General features: G+C 51.4%; 1 protein-coding gene and 1 long non-coding RNA gene across 5 annotated transcripts in view; one reads left to right on the forward strand and one right to left on the reverse strand.

Annotated features, from left to right (window-relative positions):
* The window catches only part of NRDE2 (NRDE-2, necessary for RNA interference, domain containing), a 50,173-nt gene that overhangs the window by 26,215 nt on the left and 1,321 nt on the right, over positions 1 to 22,637 (forward strand). Inside the window, exons 5-15 of one of the 4 annotated variants that reach the window (XM_029950768.1) lie at positions 3,814 to 4,264; positions 5,278 to 5,683; positions 7,630 to 7,763; positions 10,314 to 10,434; positions 15,409 to 15,584; positions 17,558 to 17,944; positions 18,665 to 18,888; positions 18,931 to 19,593; positions 20,627 to 20,765; positions 21,508 to 21,579; positions 22,019 to 22,631. In XM_029950768.1, coding sequence (XP_029806628.1) covers positions 3,814 to 4,264; positions 5,278 to 5,683; positions 7,630 to 7,763; positions 10,314 to 10,434; positions 15,409 to 15,584; positions 17,558 to 17,944; positions 18,665 to 18,888; positions 18,931 to 19,593; positions 20,627 to 20,765; positions 21,508 to 21,579; positions 22,019 to 22,144 — 2,899 coding nt within the window. In that variant the 3' untranslated portion in view covers positions 22,145 to 22,631. Of the gene's footprint in view, positions 1 to 3,813; positions 4,265 to 5,277; positions 5,684 to 7,629; positions 7,764 to 10,313; positions 10,435 to 15,408; positions 15,585 to 17,557; positions 17,945 to 18,664; positions 20,003 to 20,626; positions 20,766 to 21,507; positions 21,580 to 22,018; positions 22,632 to 22,637 lie in introns of those variants that run through there. The other 3 variants (XR_003912963.1, XM_029950766.1, XR_003912964.1) reach the window with 3 other exon arrangements.
* Positions 14,620 to 21,449, reverse strand: LOC115301099. The gene is made up of 2 exons (XR_003912966.1): positions 15,661 to 21,449; positions 14,620 to 15,531 (listed from the first exon to the last, which is right to left on the reverse strand). It is a non-coding gene; the product is annotated as an uncharacterized LOC115301099 (long non-coding RNA).

Here is a 22,637-nt window from a genome sequence, read left to right on the forward strand (position 1 = left end):
TGCTTTGTCAGGTGGTGAATCTTCACACTCGGGCAGTGACAGCCCAGGAGCATGGAGCGGACTTGGCCAGCACCGTCCTGTGAGGACCACATGGGGGCTTGTGGGTGTTTGGCCTGTGACAGCACATGGTCACTCTCTTTTAAGACTTGCCGAACCATCTGGAAGGTGGGTTGGCAACGTTCTGTGTAACCTGGGAAGGCAGAGCCAGGACTGATGAGTGGAAGTCCCAGAAAGTCACATTGGGCTCAGTATCAAAGCAGATTTCTTAATCGTGTGAGGTCCCAGCAGTGGCCTGGCGAGTGTTAGAGTGTCGTGGTGAACAGGGCTTAGGGTTCGTGTATAAGAGTCAGAGTTACCTTTGGAAAATGCCTTCGGGCTGACATCCTGGCTGTCATGAAGTTCAGCTCAGTTTTTTCTCCATTTTTGGAATGGATTGTTTCATTGGCTGTACATCAGGTGAAATAGTTGGCTTATGTTTAAGAGCCAAGTCTTCTAAAATAATAACTTAAATGTATCTAGTCCTTATTATATGGCTAAGGACTTCAGATAGAGAAACTTTTTTGATCATCCTTGCTATTCTGTGACATGGTTACCATTATTTGCCCATTTCACAGATGGGGAAACGGAGACACTGAGAGGTGTTTTTTTGTTTTGTTTTTCTTAAATAGCTTGATCAGGGTCACCTTGTCAGTAAATGGTGGGGTTGGATTTGGACCCAGGTCGGCTCTGCCATTTACTAATAATGGAATCCCAGGTGACTCACTCACCCTGTCTGTGTGACATTGTGAATTGAAATCACTGAAGGAAAGGCAAATTTATTATTGCCCAGTTCATTCTGGGACTCTGAGCCACTCAGTAGATTCAGGGCAGAATTATACTCTTGATTTAAATATATCCTTTCCCCATACCCTGTCCCTTTTTCTTTTCTTTCCTCCCTTTTCCCTTCCCTTCCCGTTTCCTTATAGCTGAAGTCATTGATATTCATTGATACTGACCCTCCAGTAATTCCTTCTGGAATTATTCAGGTGAGACCAGCTGACTATTGGTTAAGGATTTTACAGGAAACATGCCTTCATTTGGAGGAATATTGCATCAAGTTACAGGCTAGGTTTTACCCAATTAAGATTCTATGACAAGCGATAAATTAGATAAAACCCAAATAGAGGAATGTTAAATGAGGGCTTACCCCTCCAGTGGGCCAATTTAAAGCTTTACAATAAAAATGATATTATCTAAAACTAATGGTGTGGGGAAGTGCTTAAAGTAAGGAAAGCCTGAAGTCGTATATCAACTATTTTTAATGTTTAGTAATTTTTGAGAGACAGAACATGAGCCGGGAAGGGGCAGAGAGAGATGACAGAATCTGAAGCAGCTCCAGGTTCTGAGCTGTCAGTACAGAGCCCAAAGCGGGGCTTGAACCCATGAGCCGTGAGATCATGACCTGACCCAAAGTTGGACCCTAAACTAACCGAGCCACCCAGGCACCCCTGTATCAAACTATTTTTAAAACTATTTTCACATATCTGAAAGTAGGCACTTGATACAGTTCAGTACGATTCTTTTTTTCTCCTCTGTCATTTTCATCTGTTAGAAACTGCAGCTGTTAAAATCAGTTTTACAAGATGCACTTGTAAAGTCAGAAAACGCTGTAAACAGTTTTCAAGAGACGATGTGAATGTCGTAATACTGTTCATTTTTAGTGAAAACAAAATCATCATGAAGGGGAGAACAAGGCTAGGTCTACGAACAGTTTGTTCCTTAAAGAATGACGGCGTGGTTAGAGCTTCCGGGCGCTGTTTTATCTCCTCGCCCCTCGTGAACGTTGTGTTGACTCCTGTATGGACTGGTGAGGTGACCGAGGAGGAGCCGGGGAGACAAGAAAGAGAACGGTCGTGTGTGCGCGCGCGTGTGTGTGCGTGTGTGTGCGCGCGTGTGCACAGTGAGGGACGCTTCTCAGGCACCTGGTGACTGTGGAGGCAGAGGAGCTTCTGGGCCTGGACCGGGAGGCGGTGGAGACAGAGCTTTCTGGAAGAGGACCCTAGACGGCGGCAGCTCTCTCCTGCCTCTCCTGCTGTTCCCACAGCATTATGTTATGAAAATTTTTAAAAACATACAGCCTAAAGTTGAAAGAATTTTACAGTGAACGTTCATATTCCCACCCTCTGCGTTCTGCCATTAACATTTTATTGCACGTGCCTGATCACGTGTTTACCCGTTCATCCGTCCTCCAGCTCCCCTTAGTTGCCTGAGGCCAGCAGCGGTGTGCCGCCCCCTCCATACTGCAGCATGCGTGTCGTTAACTGGCATTCAGGGTTTGGTTAGTTGTTAATTCTGACTGAAAATTCGCAGACAGTGTAACCCACAGATTATACACCTGTATAATCCAGCCCCCTGTGAACATATAGACCATTCACGTGACCCCACAACATCTCTTCGTGCTTTCTTCCATCCAGTCCACACCCCACCTCCCCTGCGGCAGCTGCTCTTCTAGTTTTTTCCCCAGCATTGACTAGTGTTGCCTATTCTGGAATTCCGTATACCTGAAATCATGTAGTATGTGCCCTTTTGTGTCTCGCTGCTTTCACTCTGTGATGTTTTGGAGATTCGGCTGCAGTGTGGCATTTATGGGAACTTGGTTGCTTTTTACCGCTGGTTCTGTTCTGTTGTGTGGCCATACCGTGGTCTGTTCTTCCATCACTGAGCGTCTGAGCTCTGCAGTAGTTGGCTGTTAGGAATAGAGCTACTGAGAATATATGAGCACAGGTATTTGTGTAGAAATGCAGTTTCCTTTTTTTTTTGGGTGAATACCTAAAATAGAATCCCTGGCTCACAGTTGGTAAGTCTAAGTTTAGTTTACAGACCTTTCCCTGAAGTGATTGCACCAACTCACGTTCCCACTCACAGCCTACAGGACTCCGGGCTGCTTGACGGCTCACTCACCAGTGCTCGGTACAACCAGCGTTTAATTTTAGCTGTTCTGGTGGATACGGGCTGTGTCTCGTTGTAGTTTTAATTTGCGTCTCCGTCATGACTAACGATGTTGAGCAGTTCTGCGTGTGCTTATTGGCCATTCATGTATCTTTGGTGAGATCTTTTGCCCATTGTTTAATTGGCTGTTTGTATAATATGCATACAGAAAAGTGCACGATTTCCAGAAAAGTGCACGATTTCCTTCAGCTTTCGTGCAGACACTCGGTAGTCCTATGCCTGTAATTCTGGGGACACCCACATGTCCTGTAAAAGCATTTTAGAACCCAGCCTCTTTTCCCCTAGAGTAGAAAGTAGTCAAGTGTAATTTTATCCAATATACTTTCATTTCAGGAGTAAAAATACAATGCCAGCCCTCTCCATTTTCTTATGTGGGGATGCAAGACTATCCTGAGGAAAAGGGACTGGTCTAGGAGACAGCTGCCACATTGTCGCCCTGTCTCAGGGTCCTTAGGAATGGTGTAACAGGGGGTGAGGGTTTCTACCTTGCCTGGTTGTGTATGATTGTGATGATCACTGATACAATGTGTGGGACAGGACTTTACAGAGCTCAAGGAAGATAGAAATGACTAGAATCTGGAAGACAGGCAGGATCTTAAATTCTCGAGATGTTAACAAAGAAGTGAGGTTTTAGAGGAGTAATTCAAGCACAGAAAAGGTGACTTGCTAATCCTCATGTGTCTCTAAATAGAAACAATTCGAAGCTGAGCTGAATCTGAATGCGCGGTTAACTTGCATGACAGGAGCTCAGGTCCCCGAGCCGAGTCCGTGCAGAGACTGAGCACCTGTGCCCTCAGTGACTTCTTTTCTTTTTTCAAATATAAGATACAAGAGGAAAGGAGACTCCTGCCTCGGCCTTAACCCTAAGAAGCAGTGTATATCCTGGGAGGGGGCCGCCACCGAGAAGAAGCATTCACACAAGCACGTGGAGCGCTATTTTACGAAGAAGAGCGTGGGACTGATGAGCGTTGACGGAGTCGCCATTTGTGGTAAAACCGAACCTCCCTCATCTGAGCCGGTCTCGTTTATCCCGGTGAAGGGCTCGGATGAGGGGGCTCCTCCTGTGACGACCTGGTTGAACCCTCTGGGGATTTACGATCAGTCCACCACGCAGTGGTTACAAGGGCAAGGTCCTCCAGAGCAAGAATCAAAGCAGCTGGACTCCCAGACAGACAAAGAGAGTGCCCTGCTCAAGGCCAAGGTGGAGGACTTTAACCGGAGAGTCCGGGAGAACCCCCGGGATATTCAGCTGTGGATGGCCTTCGTTGCTTTTCAGGTAAGTGTCGCCGTCCCAGCGCTCCTACCGGAGTGACTGTCCCGGCTTGGGGAAAGCATACTTGCTCTGCCATGGTTTTCGAGCCCCCGGGAGGAATCCTGGCACAGGGCATTTGAGGAAGGTGGGCCTGAGCCCTTGCCCTGAGCTTGCTCAGCCCCCAGGAAGATGGAATAAATGCAGTGTGGGGCAGCGCGTGCTTTTGTGTGTAATTTGGGGTGGGATGAGGGAGCAACCTGCCACGAGGGAGTAAGCAAGGGCTTCCAGAAGAAGGGGAAGTCGGAGCCGAGTCTGGAAAGAAGAGGCGCCATTCACCAGACTGGGAGAGGTACTCACGAGGCATAGACAGCGCACAAAACGCGCAGAGCCGGGGGAGGGAAGGTGGTGCCAGCCTGCTCCCTGGCAGAGCTGTGCTGCTCCCACCCCCGAGTACGTGGCTGTGTCTTCTCCTACATCTCTGTTTCTGAACCACGTGTACAATTATCCTGTTCTGCCCCACGTTTGCCTGGGTTTTAAAAAAATTTTTTTTATTTTTTTAATTTATTTTTGAGAGACAGAGCATGAGCAGGGAAGGGTCAGAGAGAGAGGGAGACACAGAATATGAAGCAGGCTCCAGGCTCTGAGCTGTCAGCCCAGAGCCCGATGCAGGGCTCAAATCCATGAACTGTTAGATCATGACCTGAGCTGAAGTCAGACGCTTAACTGACTGAGCCACCCAGGTGTACCCACATTTGGCTGTTTTATCGGTAAAGTTGGCTCTTGGGAAGCAGGTTCCAAGACCCTGCACTCTAGCTGTTGATAAATGATTGTTTGAAATCTGAGAGCATAGACAAGTAACTCAGGTGAAATAAACACAAGATCAAGCCTGTCAGGTGCCACAAGCATCCTAGTAATAGAGGTTTCAGTCAAAAAAAAAAAAAGGTGATAAATGCTTATTATCAAGAAGGCGGGACTGACGATTGACTTGGAGCGGAGCCGGGCGGTGAGCTTTCCGTAACGATGTCTTTTGTCTGGAGGACGAGGTCATGAAGAGCCCTGGCCTGTACGCCATCGAGGAAGGAGAGCAGGACAGGCGGAGGCGGTCCCTGCGGCTCGTGCTGGAGAAGAAGCTGGCCGTCCTGGAGCGGGCCATCGAGAGCAACCAGAGCAGCGTGGACCTGAAGCTCGCCAGGCTGGTGCTCTGCTCCGAGTTCTGGGAGCCCTCCGCGCTGGCCAAAGAGTGGCAGAAGCTCATCTTCCTGCACCCCAACAACACGGCGCTTTGGCAGAAATACCTGTTATTTTGCCAGAGCCAGTTTAGCACCTTTACCGTCTCAAAAATTCACAGTCTCTATGGAAAGTGCCTGAGCACCCTGTCTGCCGTGAAGGACGGCAGCATCCTGTCGCACCCCGCCTTGCCGGGCACTGAAGAGGCCATGTTTGGTAAGAAGCCGGGGGCCAGGGCCGTGTCTTTCGGGGGAGTTCCCCTTTGTTTTGGCTTGCGTCAAAATGAAGATTTAGTTTTGGTTTATTTTAGACATGTTGAGATGGATAAAACTGATTTAAACAAAAAGTATTGGGACTTCCTGTGATTATAACGGATTCTCCCCTTTCCACCTTCTTGGTGACGGTGGGGGGGTGGGCATTAGAGCTAGTAAAGATAGAGAAGGATCATGGGTCTGGAAGTTCCAGCCTTTGTGCTTATTAGCCAAGGAAACCTGAAGTCTGGAATGTTCTGGCTGTCAGTGGCCTTCTCTGTCGAGGTGCTTGTCTGGCCATGTCCCCCGTTCTAGGACCTCAGGCTGTGGTGTTCAGGGGGCAGCCCGGCTGACTGGAGGTCACCGCATAGATGCGGTTCTTCTTCTTCTTCTTCTTTTTTTTAATCTTTATTTATTTTTGAGAGAGAAAGGAACAGAGAGAGTGGGAGACACAGAATCTGAAGCAGGGTCCAGGCTCTGAGCTGTCAGCACAGAGCCCGACACAGAGTTCGAACCCAAGAACTGTGAGTTCATGACCTAAGCCGAAGTTGGATGCTTAACTGAGCCACCCAGGCACTCTCCCCCCTTAATGTTTACTTTTGAGAGAGACAGAGCATGAGTGGGGGGAGGGGCAGAGAGAGGGAGACACAGAATCTGAAGCAGGCTCCAGGCTCTGAGCCGTCAGCCCAACTCGAGGCTTAAACCCACAAACCGCGATCATGACCTGAGCCAAAGTCGGACACGTAACCAGCTGAGCCACCCAGCTGCCCCTGCATAGATGCAGTTCTTATATTATTTTACTGTTAACATTTCTGGCGTGTCCCGAAGGAGCCCAGAAGGTAAACTGTGGCCAGTAGTGAGCTACAGAAGGCAGCATGGTCGGCAGGAGCTGGAGAGTATCACTCTTGAGTTGAATCCTGGGTTTGCCCTTCCCGGAGAACCTTGCCAGCTCCTGAGCCTGGCTGAGCCCCAGGCTCTCCCTCCGAGACAGTGGTATAGGACGTGCTTTGTACCCGAGGTGACATACGGTGTCTGGCTCAGTGTCTGGTACCCAGCAGGTATTTACCTTCTAAAGATGGAGATACACTGCTCTAGAAATAACAAGCTTTGCCACACTGACGTCGAGTCTCATGTTCGGTTCCCTTCACACTGTGCTCAAATAGCTGAGTGTTACTTAGGAAATGGAATTGTGCCGCAGTTGAGACGAACGAGCATTTTGAAAGATGGAGCCCTGATTTGTTTGCAGCTGACTCTGAAGAGGTGATGAGTGCGAGCTGCCGACGGATAATGCCGTTAGCTTTCGACACAGACCTTTGCTTTCTGATGAAAATCCACCCCATCCTTTTCTGAGAAGTTTTCTTGTAATAATGAGCTTTGAATATTTCATGAACTGTTCAGACCAGCCTTTTGCCTTATTTTTATGTAACACGCATAGTTTTTGTTCATCGTATTTCATGATGGTTTCATGTAAAAGTTGGCATAAATGTGTCATTTGATTACAGTACCATTGTGAGTCCTCTTAACAAGGACATGTATTATTACAGCTTTGAAATTACCACAGTAACTAAATTCAGAGACGAGATGTTCTCGGTGTTGAAATGCACGTTTTTATTTATTTTTAATTTTAATTTATTTTTAGAAAGTGCGAGTGAGTGCACACAAGGAGGGTAGGGGGGAAGGGGAGACAGAGGAGAGAGGAGAAGAGACAGTATCTCAAGCAGGCTCTCTGCTGAGCACAGAGCCTGACCTAGGGCTCAATGCCATGACCCTGGGATCATGACCTGAGCCAAAATTGAGGGTCGGACACTCCACCAACGGAGTCAGCCAGGCTCCCGGAATGCATGCTTTAGAAGTTGTGTTCTTCCCTTCGATGACGTTAACCAGGGGTCTCCCTTCTCTCCCGGTTTCCAGCTCTGTTTCTCCAGCATTGCCACTTCCTGCGGCAGGCCGGTCACTCGGAGAAGGCGATCTCTCTTTTCCAGGCCATGGTCGACTTCACCTTCTTCAAACCCGACAGCGTGAAAGACCTGCCCACCAAAGGACAGGTGGGGGCTCTGGTTGCGTGACCCACGTGCCCCTCTCCTCCTCTCCCTTCCTCTCCTCTCTCCTGGGGCCACGTGTGGATCGTGAGAGGTGGTGCTCGTATTTTTCAAATATCCTGTCCTCCTTTATATCAGCCTTGCTGAGAACCGTTTCTCCGAGTATTGTGGTGATCCGGGGAGAATTCATAATGAAGGGAGTGACACACGGAGAGACGAAGGATCCCCCCACCCCATATACAGACTCGCCATGCCCCCCCCTTTCCTTGCTTATGAGCTTTGTTTCAGTGCTCGCTGCCCTCGCCAGGCAGAGAAACCGTTGTTACGCCTCTCAAATCCGTCTTGCTCTGCCCTGCCTTCGTGCGTCCGTCCTAGGTTGGGTCTTACTTACATATTTCCCCAGTTAACTTTCCCACCTCCTGAGGTCTTTGCGGGAATTGCAAAGGCTGTTGTTGCACGGTGGTGATTTGTCAACCCCATCCTGCTTGGGGACGTGCTAATCATTCAGGTGACACGCAGCATTGCCCATATTTGTGATGTTGAAGCAATAAAAAAAATCCGAAGAGCCATATAAGAAAACTTTCTTTTCCCCTTTTCCTTGGAAGAAATCTCGGTCTCCTGCTTTGCAAAGGGGCTCTGGTGGAAGGTGGAAAGGACAGCTGCATTATGGTGAACTTACGCAGGTCCTGAGAGGCTGAGCTCTCCATCTGGTGGAGCGTCTATGAATTGCATTTAAAGACTATCTTTATCATCATTATTTTTATCTGTTTTTTTCCTAGGCAAAATTGGGTTAAAGAATATTGGCTAATATGAGTATAACTGATTAGTAGGCTAATAAGCCAGATGACAAAATTATTTTAAGACGTGCTTTGCTATTAGCAATATGCCGGGCTATAGAAGTGATTCTTAGCTGACCATGGGGCCCTGGGCGTGTACCCGCGGGGCAGGATCAGAGGGGCCCTGTCCCCGCCCTTTGCTGACACTCGCTGTCTGTGAGGAGGACAGGCACTTGTGCCCCGCGCTGGGAAGCCTCGAGCGCCGCTCTCCTAAAGTGTCCACAGAACCTGCCGCACGCCCTTGAGATTTTAAATATTAGCAGCACACGTAGTTTCAAAGCATTTGCAAGACAGCTTTGCAATAAAGCTTTTTCTCTGATGACCTTCCACGTCTTCGTAACCGAGAGGAGACGTTACACACACACAGCAGAACATCAAAGCCCCAGAGTCTGGTCCGTTTCTAAGGAATGAATAAGCTGGTTCTAACTATCACACTTAAAAAGAAAGATGCACTTCTGTTTCTTGAGTGACTTTCCTCGGTCCCTCCTGGAAGAACAGGACTGTGTGGCCTCCCCGGCTCCCGCCCGAGGCGGCTGACGGGCGCACGGTGCGGGGACACGGCCCCCTCCGTCGTGTGTGTGGCGCTCCCCCGGGCTCTGGCCCACAGCATGGCGGGGGCAGCCTCGTGCTCTTCAAAACGCTTCTTACAGAAGCTTCCATCGAGCAAGCTGTGGGTTCACTTTCCAAGCCCTTATTGTCAGTTGATAAGACGGTTGATTTCCTGTTCATGGCTGTGTTCACTTCTCTTCCACGGGGAACTCCTGGCCTGAACTGGGGACCACACGCAGCAGACCTAAGTCCCCAGAAGCGTGAGAGCTGAGCTTTGATCCCAGGGCCGGGCTTTAACACGCAGACCAGTTTATTCACAGGATGCCTGCTGCGTGCCACTCTGTACCAACAAGCATTTATTGAGCCCCTACTGTGTACTGGGCACTGTGCCAAACTGAGGAACACAGAGTGGAGAGGTCATGCCCTCAAGAGTCCCAGGCTCCTGTTGAAACTTTGAATCAGTCCTCTTCCCCTCAGAATGTGATTTGGTGTTCAGGGGCCCAGTGGCTTTAAGGGTACTAGCAGGGTCACTTGTCCCCAGTTAGACTGGCCTAACCAGGGTCAGAGCTGGGGAACTGTTGCTCTCCTAGCTGGAGGCCCTTCTCGATGACCATGCCCAGTTGTTTTGGTTAAAATTTTTTTTTAATGTTTTATTTATTTTTGATACAGACAGAGACAGAGCATGAGAGGGGGAGGGGCAGAGAGAGAAGGAGACAGAACCAGAAGCAGGCTCCAGGCTCTGAGCTAGCTGTCAGCACAGAGCCCGACGCGGGGCTCGAACCCACGTCGTGAGATCTGACCTGAGCCGAAGTCGGAGGCTTAACCGACTGAGCCACCCAGGCGCCCCCATGGCCAGTCGTTTTGTAACTGATTCTCAGAAGTGGCGGCCCCTGTTGCTTTTTGCCATATTCTGTTTGTTATAAGTCACTGGGTTCAGAGTGCGCTCAGGGGGGTGAATGCCACACGGCAGGGGTTAGGGCCCTGGGGGGCTGCCTACCACATTAGGAACTTATTTTTTTCTGTTTTGGGGTGTATCATATCTACTAGAAGGAATGATGGCGAGCGAGATTTCCTGCATAAGGCCCTTTCCTGCCCGTCAGAATGCACGCTGCTCAGTGATTTAGCGGTTTTGTACAAGGTAGGCTAACCTCCGTATTTTCAACCCGGACAGGTGGAATTCTTTGAGCCCTTCTGGGACAGCGGGGAGCCCCGGGCTGGGGAGAAGGGCGCCCGAGGCTGGAGAGCGTGGATGCACCAGCAGGAGCGCGGCGGCTGGGTGGTCATCAGTCCAGGTGAGGCACCTCTCAGGACGCATGTGCCTCTGCCTTTTTCTTCTGGAATGTGCTTTCTTGTCTTCATGACTATTTGTTTATATGTATGAGCTGTGTATTCGTCCGTAAGAACATTGAATGTCAAAAATACATTAAGTGGATGCGTCGGGAAAACAGACTGTCCTTCACCTTTAGGGTCTTGCAGTCAACTCCCCAGCCCTTTGGAGGGCTTGAGTTCTTTCCAGAGGAAGTAATTTTCCTTTTTCCTTTTATAAGGTTGCTCCTGAAGAAGTTATCTGGTTACTAAGCCCTCCTCTCCCTGCCCCATTTAGTGTGTACTTAGGTCAGTCTTTCTGTTTTCTTGGCGATGTACAGACCAACAATTCATTTGACAAATACTTCCCTATTTAGGAGTACTATAAAATAGTTAGTAACTAGCATTTATGTAACCGTCATTCCAAGTGACCCCAAAGTACTTTCTAGATTTTACACCCTAAGATCACTGTCCAATAGAAACATAATCCAAGTCCAAAAGTGTTTCACATTTTCTAGTAGCCACGTTAGAAAGGTAAATGGTGGAGCCTGTGAGTGTCTCAGTTGGTTAAGTGTCCAGCTCTTGGTTTTGGCTCAGGTCATGATCTCATGCTTCTGTGGGTTCAGGCCTCACAAATGGCTCCATGCTGACAGCGCAAAGCCTTCTTGGGATTTCTCTCTCTCTCCCTCTCTGCCCTTCCCCAGCTTGTTCTGTCTCTCTCTCTCTCTCAAAAAATAAACATACACAATTTTTAAAACAATAATACAAAGGTAAAATGATGAAATTACTGTTGATAATATATTTTGTTTAACCCAGTGCATCAAAACCTTAATATTTCAACACGTAACTAATAATTTAAAAATTGAGATATTTCACCTTTTTTTCCCATACAAGCTCTTTGCAGTCTGTGTATCTTACATTTTCTAGCACGTTTCAGTCCAAACTCGCCACTTCCAAGGGCCCTGCGGCGGCACGTGCAGAGCTGTCCTGGCCGGCTCGGCTCTCAGCTGTTCAGGAAGGGCTTCCCCCCCTGGTTTTGTTGGAAGTGGGCATGAAAGGTCACAGATGTCACCTTTCTGGCCGCGGCTTCTTCATCCGAGGCATGAAAACTCGGGATCAGCCGTGGGCAGCGTGGCCCTGCTGCACTCCAGGCCGGGCTGCGTCTCTGGGCTTCAGGTGCCGTCAGGGCAGGTCACGGTCGCTGGGCTCAGCTTTGACCCTCCTTGTGTGCTCTCTCCCCAAAAGAACTGGAAGCCTCATTCAGGCTCACGAGTGGTTTCCTGTTTGGAAAAATGATCTGCCGGGCACAATGGATGTCGTTATTACCTATGTGAGCCACTGAGTCTGCAGGCCCACGTGAAGGACCAGAAAATGGAAGTCTTTCTGGTAGTAACTTTTCTTTGAAAGCCCAGCGTGGCTCTCTGATTTTGTTTTGTTTTAATGAGCAAGACTCTTCAGTTAATGGAATGTATGTTCTAAGGTTTACCATGTTCTGTGAGAAGAGTAGGATTCTCGTACAGTGTCCAGGGACCAAGTTAACATAATTTCTCTGAAACGTGCTCAGATGCCCAATTAGATACTCATAATCAGATGTCAGTTTGTTTTCCCAGAAAGGTAATGCAAATGGTGAAACCTTGATTTTTTAATGTCAAATTACAGACATATGTTGGCATGTATATTCCCTGCATGCTCTACAAACATTTGCATTACAGAGACTCTTGGACTGAGTTACATGGATTTAATGGGAGGCTTGCAGAAAACGAGCAGGGTCAGAAGAAAGGCTGCCAGTTTCTTGTTTCCAGGAAAACTAAATGATAGCTCTTCTTTGTTTTGGCTTTAAGTTTTCTTGTCCACAAGGTTGGCACCTAGAGTGTAGTTGGTAGTTACCATTGATTCTGAGGTGCTCCTTCCTACATCACAGCCTATTTCTTCTCTCACGCTCCCTTTCTGTTAGTCTGTGTTGTTATGTATTGATAGCTGTCTGACCAAAACCATGTCATCTTTTGAATTTCTAATAAGTGCAGGTGTCTAAGTCTGATGTGTGACTTACATGCCATTTCTTATGGTGAGAGGTTTTCAGGGTGATTAAAGGATTACCATCAATGTAGGTCTTTAGAAGAAGGTGATAAATAAATTTTAGTTTTCTTTGATAATTCTGAAGATTGTTTAGGTAGAATATTGGGTTTCAAATGCTAATGTACATGTCGTGCATGTAAATTCTCTGGAGTTGTTGTTACTCATTTATTTTGAAATACTTAGAGTCACAGGAAGTTGGAAAATACACAGGGAGGTTTTGTGCCCCCCTCACCCAGGGCCCGCCAGCGGTAGCCCTGGGTGCAGTAGCACAGCCTGGAAGTGACTCTGGGGCGGTCTGCAGCGTGTGTGGGGTGCCCGTTTCACCGGGTTGAGGAGCTCTCACTCTCACGTGTGTGCGTGTTTGGTGCGGTTAGGTCTCCCTGCAGGCGTGGCTTCCTGAAGCCACGCCCACCCCACGCCCACCTCGGAGGACCACGAATCCGTCTTTCACCTGGATGATTATGTTGTTGTCTTATTTTACCTGTTATATAAGCAGAATCACAGGGCGTGTGACTTTTGAAAACAATTTCCTATTGTAAAATATATACAAAATTTACCATTTAAAAAACATTTTTAAGTGTACGGTTCAGTGGCACTAACTACATGTACGCCCTTGTGCAACCATCTTCCCTGCGTCCATCTCCTCAACCTTCTCATCTTCCCCGGCTGGAGCTCTGCCCCCATTGGGCAGTAACTCCGCATCCCTACCCCTCTCCTTTCCCCACCCTGCCCCTGACCACCACTGTGCTACTTTCCTCTCTGAATTTGACTATTTTGGGAACCTCATATAAGTGGGATCAGACCGTGTCTGTTGTGCTGTGACTGGCTTATTCCACTAAGCATGTCTTCCAGGTTTGCCCAATGTGTAGCATGTGTCAGTCCCTCTTTTTTTTTATTAAAATTTTTTTAATTTTAATTTTTATTTAAAAAATTGTTTTTGATATTTGTTTTTGAGAGAGAGAGAGAGAGAGCTCGATCTGGGAAGAAGCAGAGAGAGAGGGAGACACAGAATCTGAAGCAGGCTCTGTCAGCACAGAGCTTGATGCGGGGCTCAAACCCACAAACCACGAGATCATGACCTGAGCTAAAGTTGGGTGCTCAACCAACTGAGCCACCCAGATCCCCCCAGTTTTTTTAATGTTTATTTTTGAGAGAGAGAGAGTCAGAACATGAGCAGGGGAGGGTCAGAGAGAGGGAGGTGAGAACTCAGAGTGGGCTCCAGGCTCTGTACTACCAGCACAGAGCGCAATGCAGGGCTCAAACTCACAAACCATGAGATCATGACCTGAGCTGAAGTCGGACGCTCAACTGACTGAGCACCCCAGGCGCCCCTCAATACCTCCTTTTTAAGGCTGAATGGCACCCACTGTGTATAGACCACGTTTTGTTTATCCGTTCATCTATCCATGGACACTCAGGTTGCCTCACCTTTGGCAAACGTGAACATGGTGTCCATGTGTCCAAGAACCTGCTTACAGTTCTTCTGCACGCGTGTCCGGAAGTGGCGATGCTGGCTCCTACGGTACTTTTTAAAAATCCTCTGAGGCACTGCTGCTCTGTTGTTCTCCAGAGCGCCGCACCATTTTACATCCCCCCACACCCCACCCCGCACCTGTGCACAAGGGTTCCAGTTTCTCCACATCCTCACCAACATGCGTTTTCTGTGTGACTTCTTAAGATTGGCTTTTTTTTTTCACTTAGCATCATTCGCTGAGATCCATCCGAATTGTTGCCGTGTCCTTAGTGTGTTCACGTTTACTGTCAGTAGTAGGTGCAGACATACCAGTCATTTTGCCTACTACTGCGGGACATCTGGAGTGTTTGCAGGGCCTGGCCATTATGGATAAGGCTGCTGTGGGTGTTAGTGTGCAGGCGTTAGTGTGTGCGTAGATTTTTATTTTTCTGGGATCAGCACCGGAGAGTGCCGTTGCCAGGTCTTAGAATAAGTGCATGTCTAGTTTTATAAGAGACCGCCCAGCTGTTTTCTGGGTGGCTGTACCATTTTATATACCCTGTTTTGTTTATTTTTAAATATTGAACTTTTCTCTTCTTCCCATTCTGGATGTTCAGTTAAGAAACAAAATGAAAGTACAGGATAATCTTGATTTAACCTTTTTTTGAGAAGTGGTCACAGATTGTCATCATAATGCCAGTGGCTAAAAATTCTAGTGCCTTTAGGAAATCTGAACCAGTCTGATCATTATCATTTAACACCGGAACTGTGTTGTCCAAATACAGTAGGCACTCGCCACACGTGGCCATTTTGAGTGTATGTATTCTGAGAGACAGCGAGCGAGCAGGAGAGGGGCAGAGACAGAGGGGGCGAGAGATTCGCAAGCAGGTTCCATGCTGCCGGTGGTGGAGCCCGGCGCGGGCCTCAAACCTGTGAACCGCGAGATCATGCCATGAGCCAAAACCGAGAGACACTTCCAGACACAACCAACTGAGCCACCCAGCCGTGGCCATTTCAATTAAAATGAGACAAAATGAAAAATTTAGTTCTGGGATCAGCTACATTTCAGGTGCCCAGTAAGTCACATGGCTGGTTGCAACCGTATTAGACACAGACACGCACATGACGTCATCGTCACAGAAAGTTCCGTTGGGCAGTGCTGTTCTCTAATCTGCGTCTTCCCATTTTAATTGCTGCGTTTGCATTAAAAGTCATCTGATTTCCTTGGCTAACCTGCCAGGGAATTTGGGGAACTTGGTTGACGACAGGAGAGTCGCTCGGTGCCTCGGAGTCCCTGAGTGTCCCAGAAGGCAGGCCAGGTCTTGCTCATCATGGCATTCCAGGCCCCCCCTCCCCCAACAGCAGCTGGTGGAGCAGAGCGGTTGGGTGTCGATGGCTGGTGACGGGATCTAAACATTCTGTTCTTGCCTAGATGACGACGATGATGAACCAGAAGATGAGGACCAGGAAATAAGGGATAAGTCTCTGCCGCGGTGGCAGATCTGGCTTGCCGCCGAGCGGTCCCGAGACCAGAGGCACTGGCGGCCGTGGCGCCCTGATAAGACCAAGAAGCAAACCGAGGAAGACTGTGAGGACCCAGAGAGACAGGCAGGTCCCCCCCCCCCAACCCCAGGAGGGAGGCCAGCCCTGGGGTCCTTGCCTTGTCCCCGTGGGGTTCGGTTACCTGACAGAAGCCCCGAGCTCATTCTGAGCCCTCGCCTGGCTTGGGAGATGTTGGCTTGCTCCTGTTTCTGTCTGTGGAAGCTTCGTTGGCCACTGGGGATGCGGGAGCACGGAGACACGGACCAGGTGGTTCCTGTCCCCAAGTAAGGAGGGTAGGTGTCTCCGGAGAGTGTCTTCCGGGTTATTCAGCTAACTTTTCACACGGAAGCCTGAGGACTCAGGGCTTTAAGACGTGGTATGGCGGTCCTAGGTTCGTTAACCGTGTCCGCTCTCCCCACAACACTCTGGGGTCCTCCGAGTCGCGGCAGGTAGGTTTGACTCTGGAAGACGAGGAGCCGGATGGAGAGGCCGTGTTGGGCCAGTCAGTGTACCGCAGGGCTTGCCGGGAGGGAAGTGGCATTAACTGAGTCCCAGCTGTGCACCAGGCACGTCACTCGCGTTCTCTCATCCGCTGCACTTGGCCTGTGCTGCGCTGTGTCTGGTGGCCAGCAGCTCGGACGGCGAACATTCAAGGAAGAGGTTCTGTTTTGAGACCTGAGATGGACCCAGCTTCATGAGACACCGGCTGAGCTGCTCGGCACCGGCGTGGTTCTGGGTACACGCGGGGGGCGTTTGCCGCAGGGAGGCCCGGGAGCTTCCGCCTGGCTTGCTGTCTGTGACCCTCACAATTCACCTGCCTCGAGGGGGAGGGGGTCGCCTGTTGGCTGGGCCACCCGTGCGTGGACGGCGTCTTCCTGAGCCGAGTGCCTGGTTCAAGTTTCTGGATGGTGAGTGAGTATTTGAAGGCAGATCTTCTGCTCCAGGCAGAGAGGTCAGCACGAGCGCCTGGAATGTTTGGGGTGCGGCGAATGGGGTGGCCAGACTGCAATTAGGACCGGGGACCCGGGGAGCTCTGAGCAGGGAGGAGTGGCCGACCTCAGGGGACCCTCCACTCTGCTCTCGGATGTTTGGTGTGGCCCGTTGAGAGGCGGGTCTACACGTGAGGTCCCTTTTCCAGCTGAAACTGAACATGGCAGGAGGAGGGTCTTTGGTGTTTTGTTTGGGTTTTAGGGTGTTCAGGGTCACCTTTCCAGAAGCCAGTTCTCAAGGCTCAGAATCCCAGCTGTTTTTGGAAGTTTGTCTCTGGAGCCATCTGCTGCTGTGAGCCGTTCCTGGGCGTTTAGCTTTTTCTCTAATCAGAGCCTGGAGTGGAAGAGCTTTCTGATTAACTGACGGTTCTGACGAGGAGCCTCCCGGGGCATCCATTTTCTGTGCTCGTGCTCTGGCTACCCCTTTGCTGAGAGCAACGGAGACCAGGCAGGTCAGCAGCACCCTGAGTCAAGGGCTGGTCTCCGGGGCCTCGCCTTTGCAAGTCACTGCACGGAATCACCTGTGGACATTTACAGCTGGCGTTCTGTCGTCTTGCTCTTAGCGCGTGGTCCATGGCTGCTGACCTTTCCTTCCCGCCTTGCTACTTTCTATCTACTTTTGAGCGTATTTCTCATTTCCAAAAACAATTTTGTACAAAGGAATCACCAAATAATAAAGTTCTTATTTTCTGTCTCAATAAACAGTTTTAACACTTGTTAACTTATCAGAGTAACCACAGAAGCAGTTATGTGCGCTTTCAGAAGTGAGTAGGATTCTCCATTCTGTGACTCCATCAGGCTTCTTCGGAAAGGTTTTGGCTTAAGCCTGCCAGCAGTTCCCTGCAGCTCTCCGGAGCCTTGCGAGGCCTCTGACTTTTTTGCATCTTGCAGGGAACCTAACACTTGTCCACTTAAAATTTAACTTGAATAATGCTGACTCATCAGCACATCCCTGTGAAAGGAGGTGCAGGGAGAGTCAGGAAGCCCTGCCGTTTGTCACAGTAGACACGCCGAGCTCCTGAGCGCCCCTTCATCTTGTGTCTCTTGCAGGTGCTGTTTGATGACATCGCACAGTCCCTAATCCGTCTCTCCAGCCAGGATCTTCAGTTTGGGCTGGTTGCGGCCTTTCTGCAGTTCCTGGGCGTGCCTTCTGGCCTCAGCCCTCCCGCCTCCTGCCTCTACCTGGCCATGGATGAGAACAGCATCTTCGATAACGGACTTCACGATGAAATGCCACTGACTTTTCTCAACCTTTCCTTCTCCGGCGTCAGCTGTGTTGGCCGCTCGGACCCGCTGGGCTGCCGGCGCTGGACGCGGGGTCACAGCCGGGAGGGCGAGGAGTTCATCCGCAACATCTTCCACCTCGTGATGCCTTTGTTTTCAGGCCGGGAGAGGTCTGAGCTCTGCTTCTCCTGGTTACGGTACGAGATCGCGAAGGTAACTCGGCCTCCTCCACCCCACGTGGGGGCTTCACAAATGAGCTCTTGGTGTTCCTCGGAGCACGGGGCCACACCACCTCCTTGTTCAGGGGACCCACAGGCCCCTGGGGTGTGGCTGCCCCTCCTGAGGGGCTGTGGTGGTCAGGAGAAGGGGGTGCGGCTCGCCCGTGCTTGGGGCTGTGTGTGTTAGATGTCTGGGATTGTAGGAGCAGTTAGCGTGAAGAGCCAGGCTTAAGTTTGAGTTAAGCTCAAGTTAGAGGATTTTGGGGTTTATTAAAATAGAGAAAATAAACTACGTAAGCCCACTCCTCGGATCTGTTTGCTAAAAATTTGTCTAGGATGGGCTCTTCTGCCCTCTGCTGGCCACCAGCCAGTACTGACTCTTAACCCCCATAGTTCTGCTGCTGGAGCCACGGCACCCACCAGGTGGTATGTGTCTGACAGAGTGTGGTGGCCTTCTCTCGCTGGAGAAGGCCCTTCGGCGTGTGGGAGCCTTGGTTATAGAGGTCTCAGATGGAAGCCCGGACGCAGTCATTGGCGGGCGCCTGAGGCCATGGTCTGATCCTGAATTGTTTCCGGGCTCAGGGAGCCTGAGAGTTTACCTAGCACGTGATCAAGGAGGGAAGTGTGGGCACGCGTGTGGCTTTCTGACCCCGACAGTGCACAGGGGCTGCTTTAAAATCACAGAGCACTTGGGAGTCCTTCTTTGCTCTTACAGGTCATTTGGTGTCTGCACACTAAAAACAAGAAGAGGCTAAAGTCACAAGGAAAGAACTGCAAGAAACTAGCCAAAAATCTCCTTAAGGAGCCCGAAAACCGCAACAACTTCTGCCTCTGGAGGCAGTATGCTCATCTGGAGTGGTTGCTTGGCAACACGGAGGATGCCAGGAAGGTGTTCGATGCGGCGCTCAGCATGGCGGGGGGCGGCGGCCTGCAGGACCGCGAGCTGTGTGAGCTCGGCCTCCTGTACGCCGGGCTGGAGGCCGAGCTGCCGGCCGGGTCGAGGGGGGCCGCCGCGGCGCGAGCCGTGCACGTCCTGACCAGGCTGACCGACCAGGGGCCCTACAGGCCCTACTCCGGGCAGGTGCTGGCCGTTCACGTCTTGAAGGCTCGCAAGGCTTACGAGCACGTGCTGCAGGACTGTTTGGGTGACAGCTGTGTCCCCGGGCCAGCTCCCAGCGACTCCTCCCCCCGTTGGATCAGCCTGGTGAAATGCTTCATGCTCTTCCAGTATTTGACGGTGGGGATCGATGCAGCCGTGCGGGTGTACGAGCAGGTATTTGCAAAACTGAAGGGCTCTGTCCCCCCCGGGGGCCGTGGCTCGGAGGACGGGCCCGGCGCCCAGAGCCCAAGCGGCGCGCTGGAGGCCGTTACGCTGATGCACGCCAGCCTGCTCAGATTCCACATGAAGGTCAGCCCCTACCCCCTGGCCCCTCTGCGACAGGCGCTCTCTGAGGCTCTACAGTTGTACCCGGGCAACCAGGTGCTCTGGAGGGCGTACGTGCAGGTTCAGAGTAAGTCCCACACGGCCAGTAAGACCAGAAGATTCTTCGACGCAGTTACCAGGTCTACCAAACTCTTGGAGCCTTGGTTGTTTGCGATTGAGGCTGAGCAGATGAGGAAGAGGCTGGTGGAAAGTGTTCAGAGGTGAGTCCAGACACCCCGTTCGTGTGGCCCCCCCGCCCTGCCGGGCCGCAGGGCTCCAGAAGGGAGCATGGGCCGGCGCTGGAGGATGACCTGTGGAAAGAGGAATCCGAGGCTTGCAGATGGCAACAGCTTGTTAGGGGCCTTCGTGGCCGTCACGAGGCCATGCTCGTTGGGATCCTGAATGTTGCTTATGGCCTGTGGGTGGTTGGCGGTCAGGCTTCCAGCCATCCGAGCTGTGGTAAAAGCATGTTGGCCAAACGCCCGAGCCTGAAGTAGGACTCTGGACTCAGTCCCGCTCCTCCACTTACCAGCTGTGTGGCCGTGGGCAAGTCACGTCACCTCTCACGGGCTCCCCTTCGGTAACGGAGTAAGAGCCTCCCTCTTAGCGCTGCTCGGAGGGGCCCCCCAGGTGAGTGCCGAGCACAGAGGGAGCGGAAAGAATTACTAGTCTCTCTCGTTATTACAGATGACAGTAGTGTCCGCTTTAACTGTCATCTCTTGATCCAGTGCTTGTATCCGAAGGTTAGGCCGAGTCTGGGGAGCATGTTAGCTTAGGCAGTATTGTTCCTTCCAGACCTTTGCTGTGGCTTCACTCTGACCTCATGTCAGCTGACTCCTCAGAGTCGCTTCTGAGCAGTGTTTCACTTTGTTTTTATTTCTTCCACTGGGATTTTATTCACTCTCGGGTCCCAAAATGGAAAGGACTTTTCTTCCCATAAACGAGGGTTTGCATTCTGATTAAAGGGTAAGCTTTCTTTAGAAAACAGAGAGCAGGGAGTCTGTGGGTGACTGTGAGGCAGACTCTGGCGTAGAAACCCACCTAGCCCTGGACCCCGCCTTCCTCAGGCCTTGGAGGGGCCACGTCAGGTCTTGACTCTGCACCCCCAGGGCCCCCACACACGGGACAGCACCATCCCGGACACATCCTGGTCCCGCCGGTGCCGACGTTCGCTGTCACCATCGCACCTCCTCTGCCCGTAGTGCCGTGGGTGCGAGAGCTGGCCTCGGAGTCACGTGAGGCTTTGTCTTGCAGGGTAGGCGGCAGAGAGGTCCGCGCCACCATCCCCGAGACCGGCCTGGCGCATCGCATCCAGGCCCTGTTTGAAAATGCGCTGCGGAGTGAGCACGGCAGCCAGTGCCCCTTACTGTGGAGGATGTACTTGAATTTTCTGGTAAGAACGTAACCAGTCAAGAGCTTTTGTTTTTAAGCCGAGCTTTGCTTCCTCACCAGTGAGAAAGCAGAGGCACTGGTGGCCACCCCCCAGGAGAGCCGGCAGGCGCTTGCTTTGCCCTCACCCCTTCGTGGCCTCGCTTAATCCTCATGGGAACCCCGGTGACTAATGTCCGCTGTCTCAGGCCTGGAAGGGATTTTGGGGGTCGCAAGCACCATCAACTTAGCCAGCCAGGTGCCCCCAAATTGCCGTTATTTTCAAGATCCTTTGAGTGTTTTTGGCCATGTACCTACAGTTGGGAAAGAAATTAGTGTGTATAAAGCGGTCCGCCGGTGCCGTGGGCCCACTGAAGTCACTCTTACTAACAGAAAAGGGAGCACTGGTACCTGACTGGGTGGTCGGATTGCATTTCACCCTCCGGTATCATTGAGTTAGAAGGTATTGAAAGGCCGGCACTTAGCCGGCGGGGGTCCTTTGTGGCTCAAGGCGTTGGTGCTGCGCGCGGAGCCTCTGGAGGGGCTGCCGGAACCCCAGGCCCACGAGCCCACCCCTCCACCAGCCGTGTCCTTCGGGGTTGTGTGCTCGGCTGTCCTGGGGTGACGGAGTGCATGCTGTGGCAGTGGCACCCCTCCCCATGGGCCACCCGCTGCAGCCGAGCCCCCAGGCGCGGCTGCACAAGGTGGTGTCTTCAGCCTCGGACTCTGCGTCAAGTAATCATTTCTGTGGTCCGCCCCTGCCTCAGGTCTCCTTGGGAAACAGAGAAAGGAGCAAAGGCGTGTTCTACAAAGCACTTCAGAGCTGTCCTTGGGCAAAGGTAAGCTCTGAAGCCCCTGGGATCATCACGTTCCCAGGGACCTTCCACCGAGGCTCGGTGGGCACATCCCAGACCTGTCCCCTGTGGCATCTCAGCTGACGTGCGATTGTCCCCGCTCCCTGTGCCGGAGCTGGCATTTCACGGGCACGCTGCTGTGGGCAAGTGGTTCCGCCATTTGCCTAGAGCTCAGCCCACATGCCGAAAGCACTGGGGTGTGTGTCCCACCTCTGCCTCCCAAAGCCTGGTCAGGAGGGATCAAAAACGGGGACAGAAATGTCCATCTAGTCCCGGCCCCACTTTGCAAAGAGAAGGCTTTGGTGGCATTCACCCCTCCCACCGACTTCTGGGAGTTGGGGCGTCCTTCCCGAAAGACGCGAAGGGGAGCTCGGGCCGTGGGGGCGGCTGGGCACAGCTCGCTAGCGAGGACCCCCCGCCCTAGACGCTGTACCTGGATGCCGTGGAGTACTTCCCCGAGGAGCTGCAGGAGGTGCTGGACCTGATGACGGAGAAGGAGCTGCGGGTGCGCCTGCCGGCCGAGGAGCTGGAGCTGCTGCTGGAGGACTAGAGGGCAGGAGGGACGGGGCCGCCTCCCGGGCCCCCGCCGAGCCGGGACCGCAGGACGTGGACACGTGCGTGTGAGCGGGTTAGACCTCTGCTTGTCAAGTTTCTGAACTCCTAGTACTTTGTGTCTGGGTTCTCCGTCTTGTGCCTCCTGCACGTTTTAGATGTGTAAAGGACACAAAGCTACTGTTTACATATTATATATGTGACTGTGTATACACATAGGTAAGGATCCTGCCCAGTGAGAACAACCCCCCTGCGGTCGGCGTGCGGAGCTCTGCTCCCCCCTGCCCGGCCAGCGCCTGCCCATGAACGTGCCCTGTTGGCATCCTTGGTGGTCCTGCTGTTGGGATAGGAAGGGTCTGGTTACTCAACACTAGGCCCTCTCCCCCTAGCTGGTTAGCAGGAGAGATTTTACCCTTACGAGCCATTTAAAACCTGGTGTTTTGGCCTCTGTCGTATTAAAACTTCTCATTATTTGCTAAGCTCTACTTGAT

Source organism: Suricata suricatta, chromosome 9 (genome assembly GCF_006229205.1).
Source record: "Suricata suricatta isolate VVHF042 chromosome 9, meerkat_22Aug2017_6uvM2_HiC, whole genome shotgun sequence".
NCBI lineage: Eukaryota > Metazoa > Chordata > Mammalia > Carnivora > Herpestidae > Suricata > Suricata suricatta.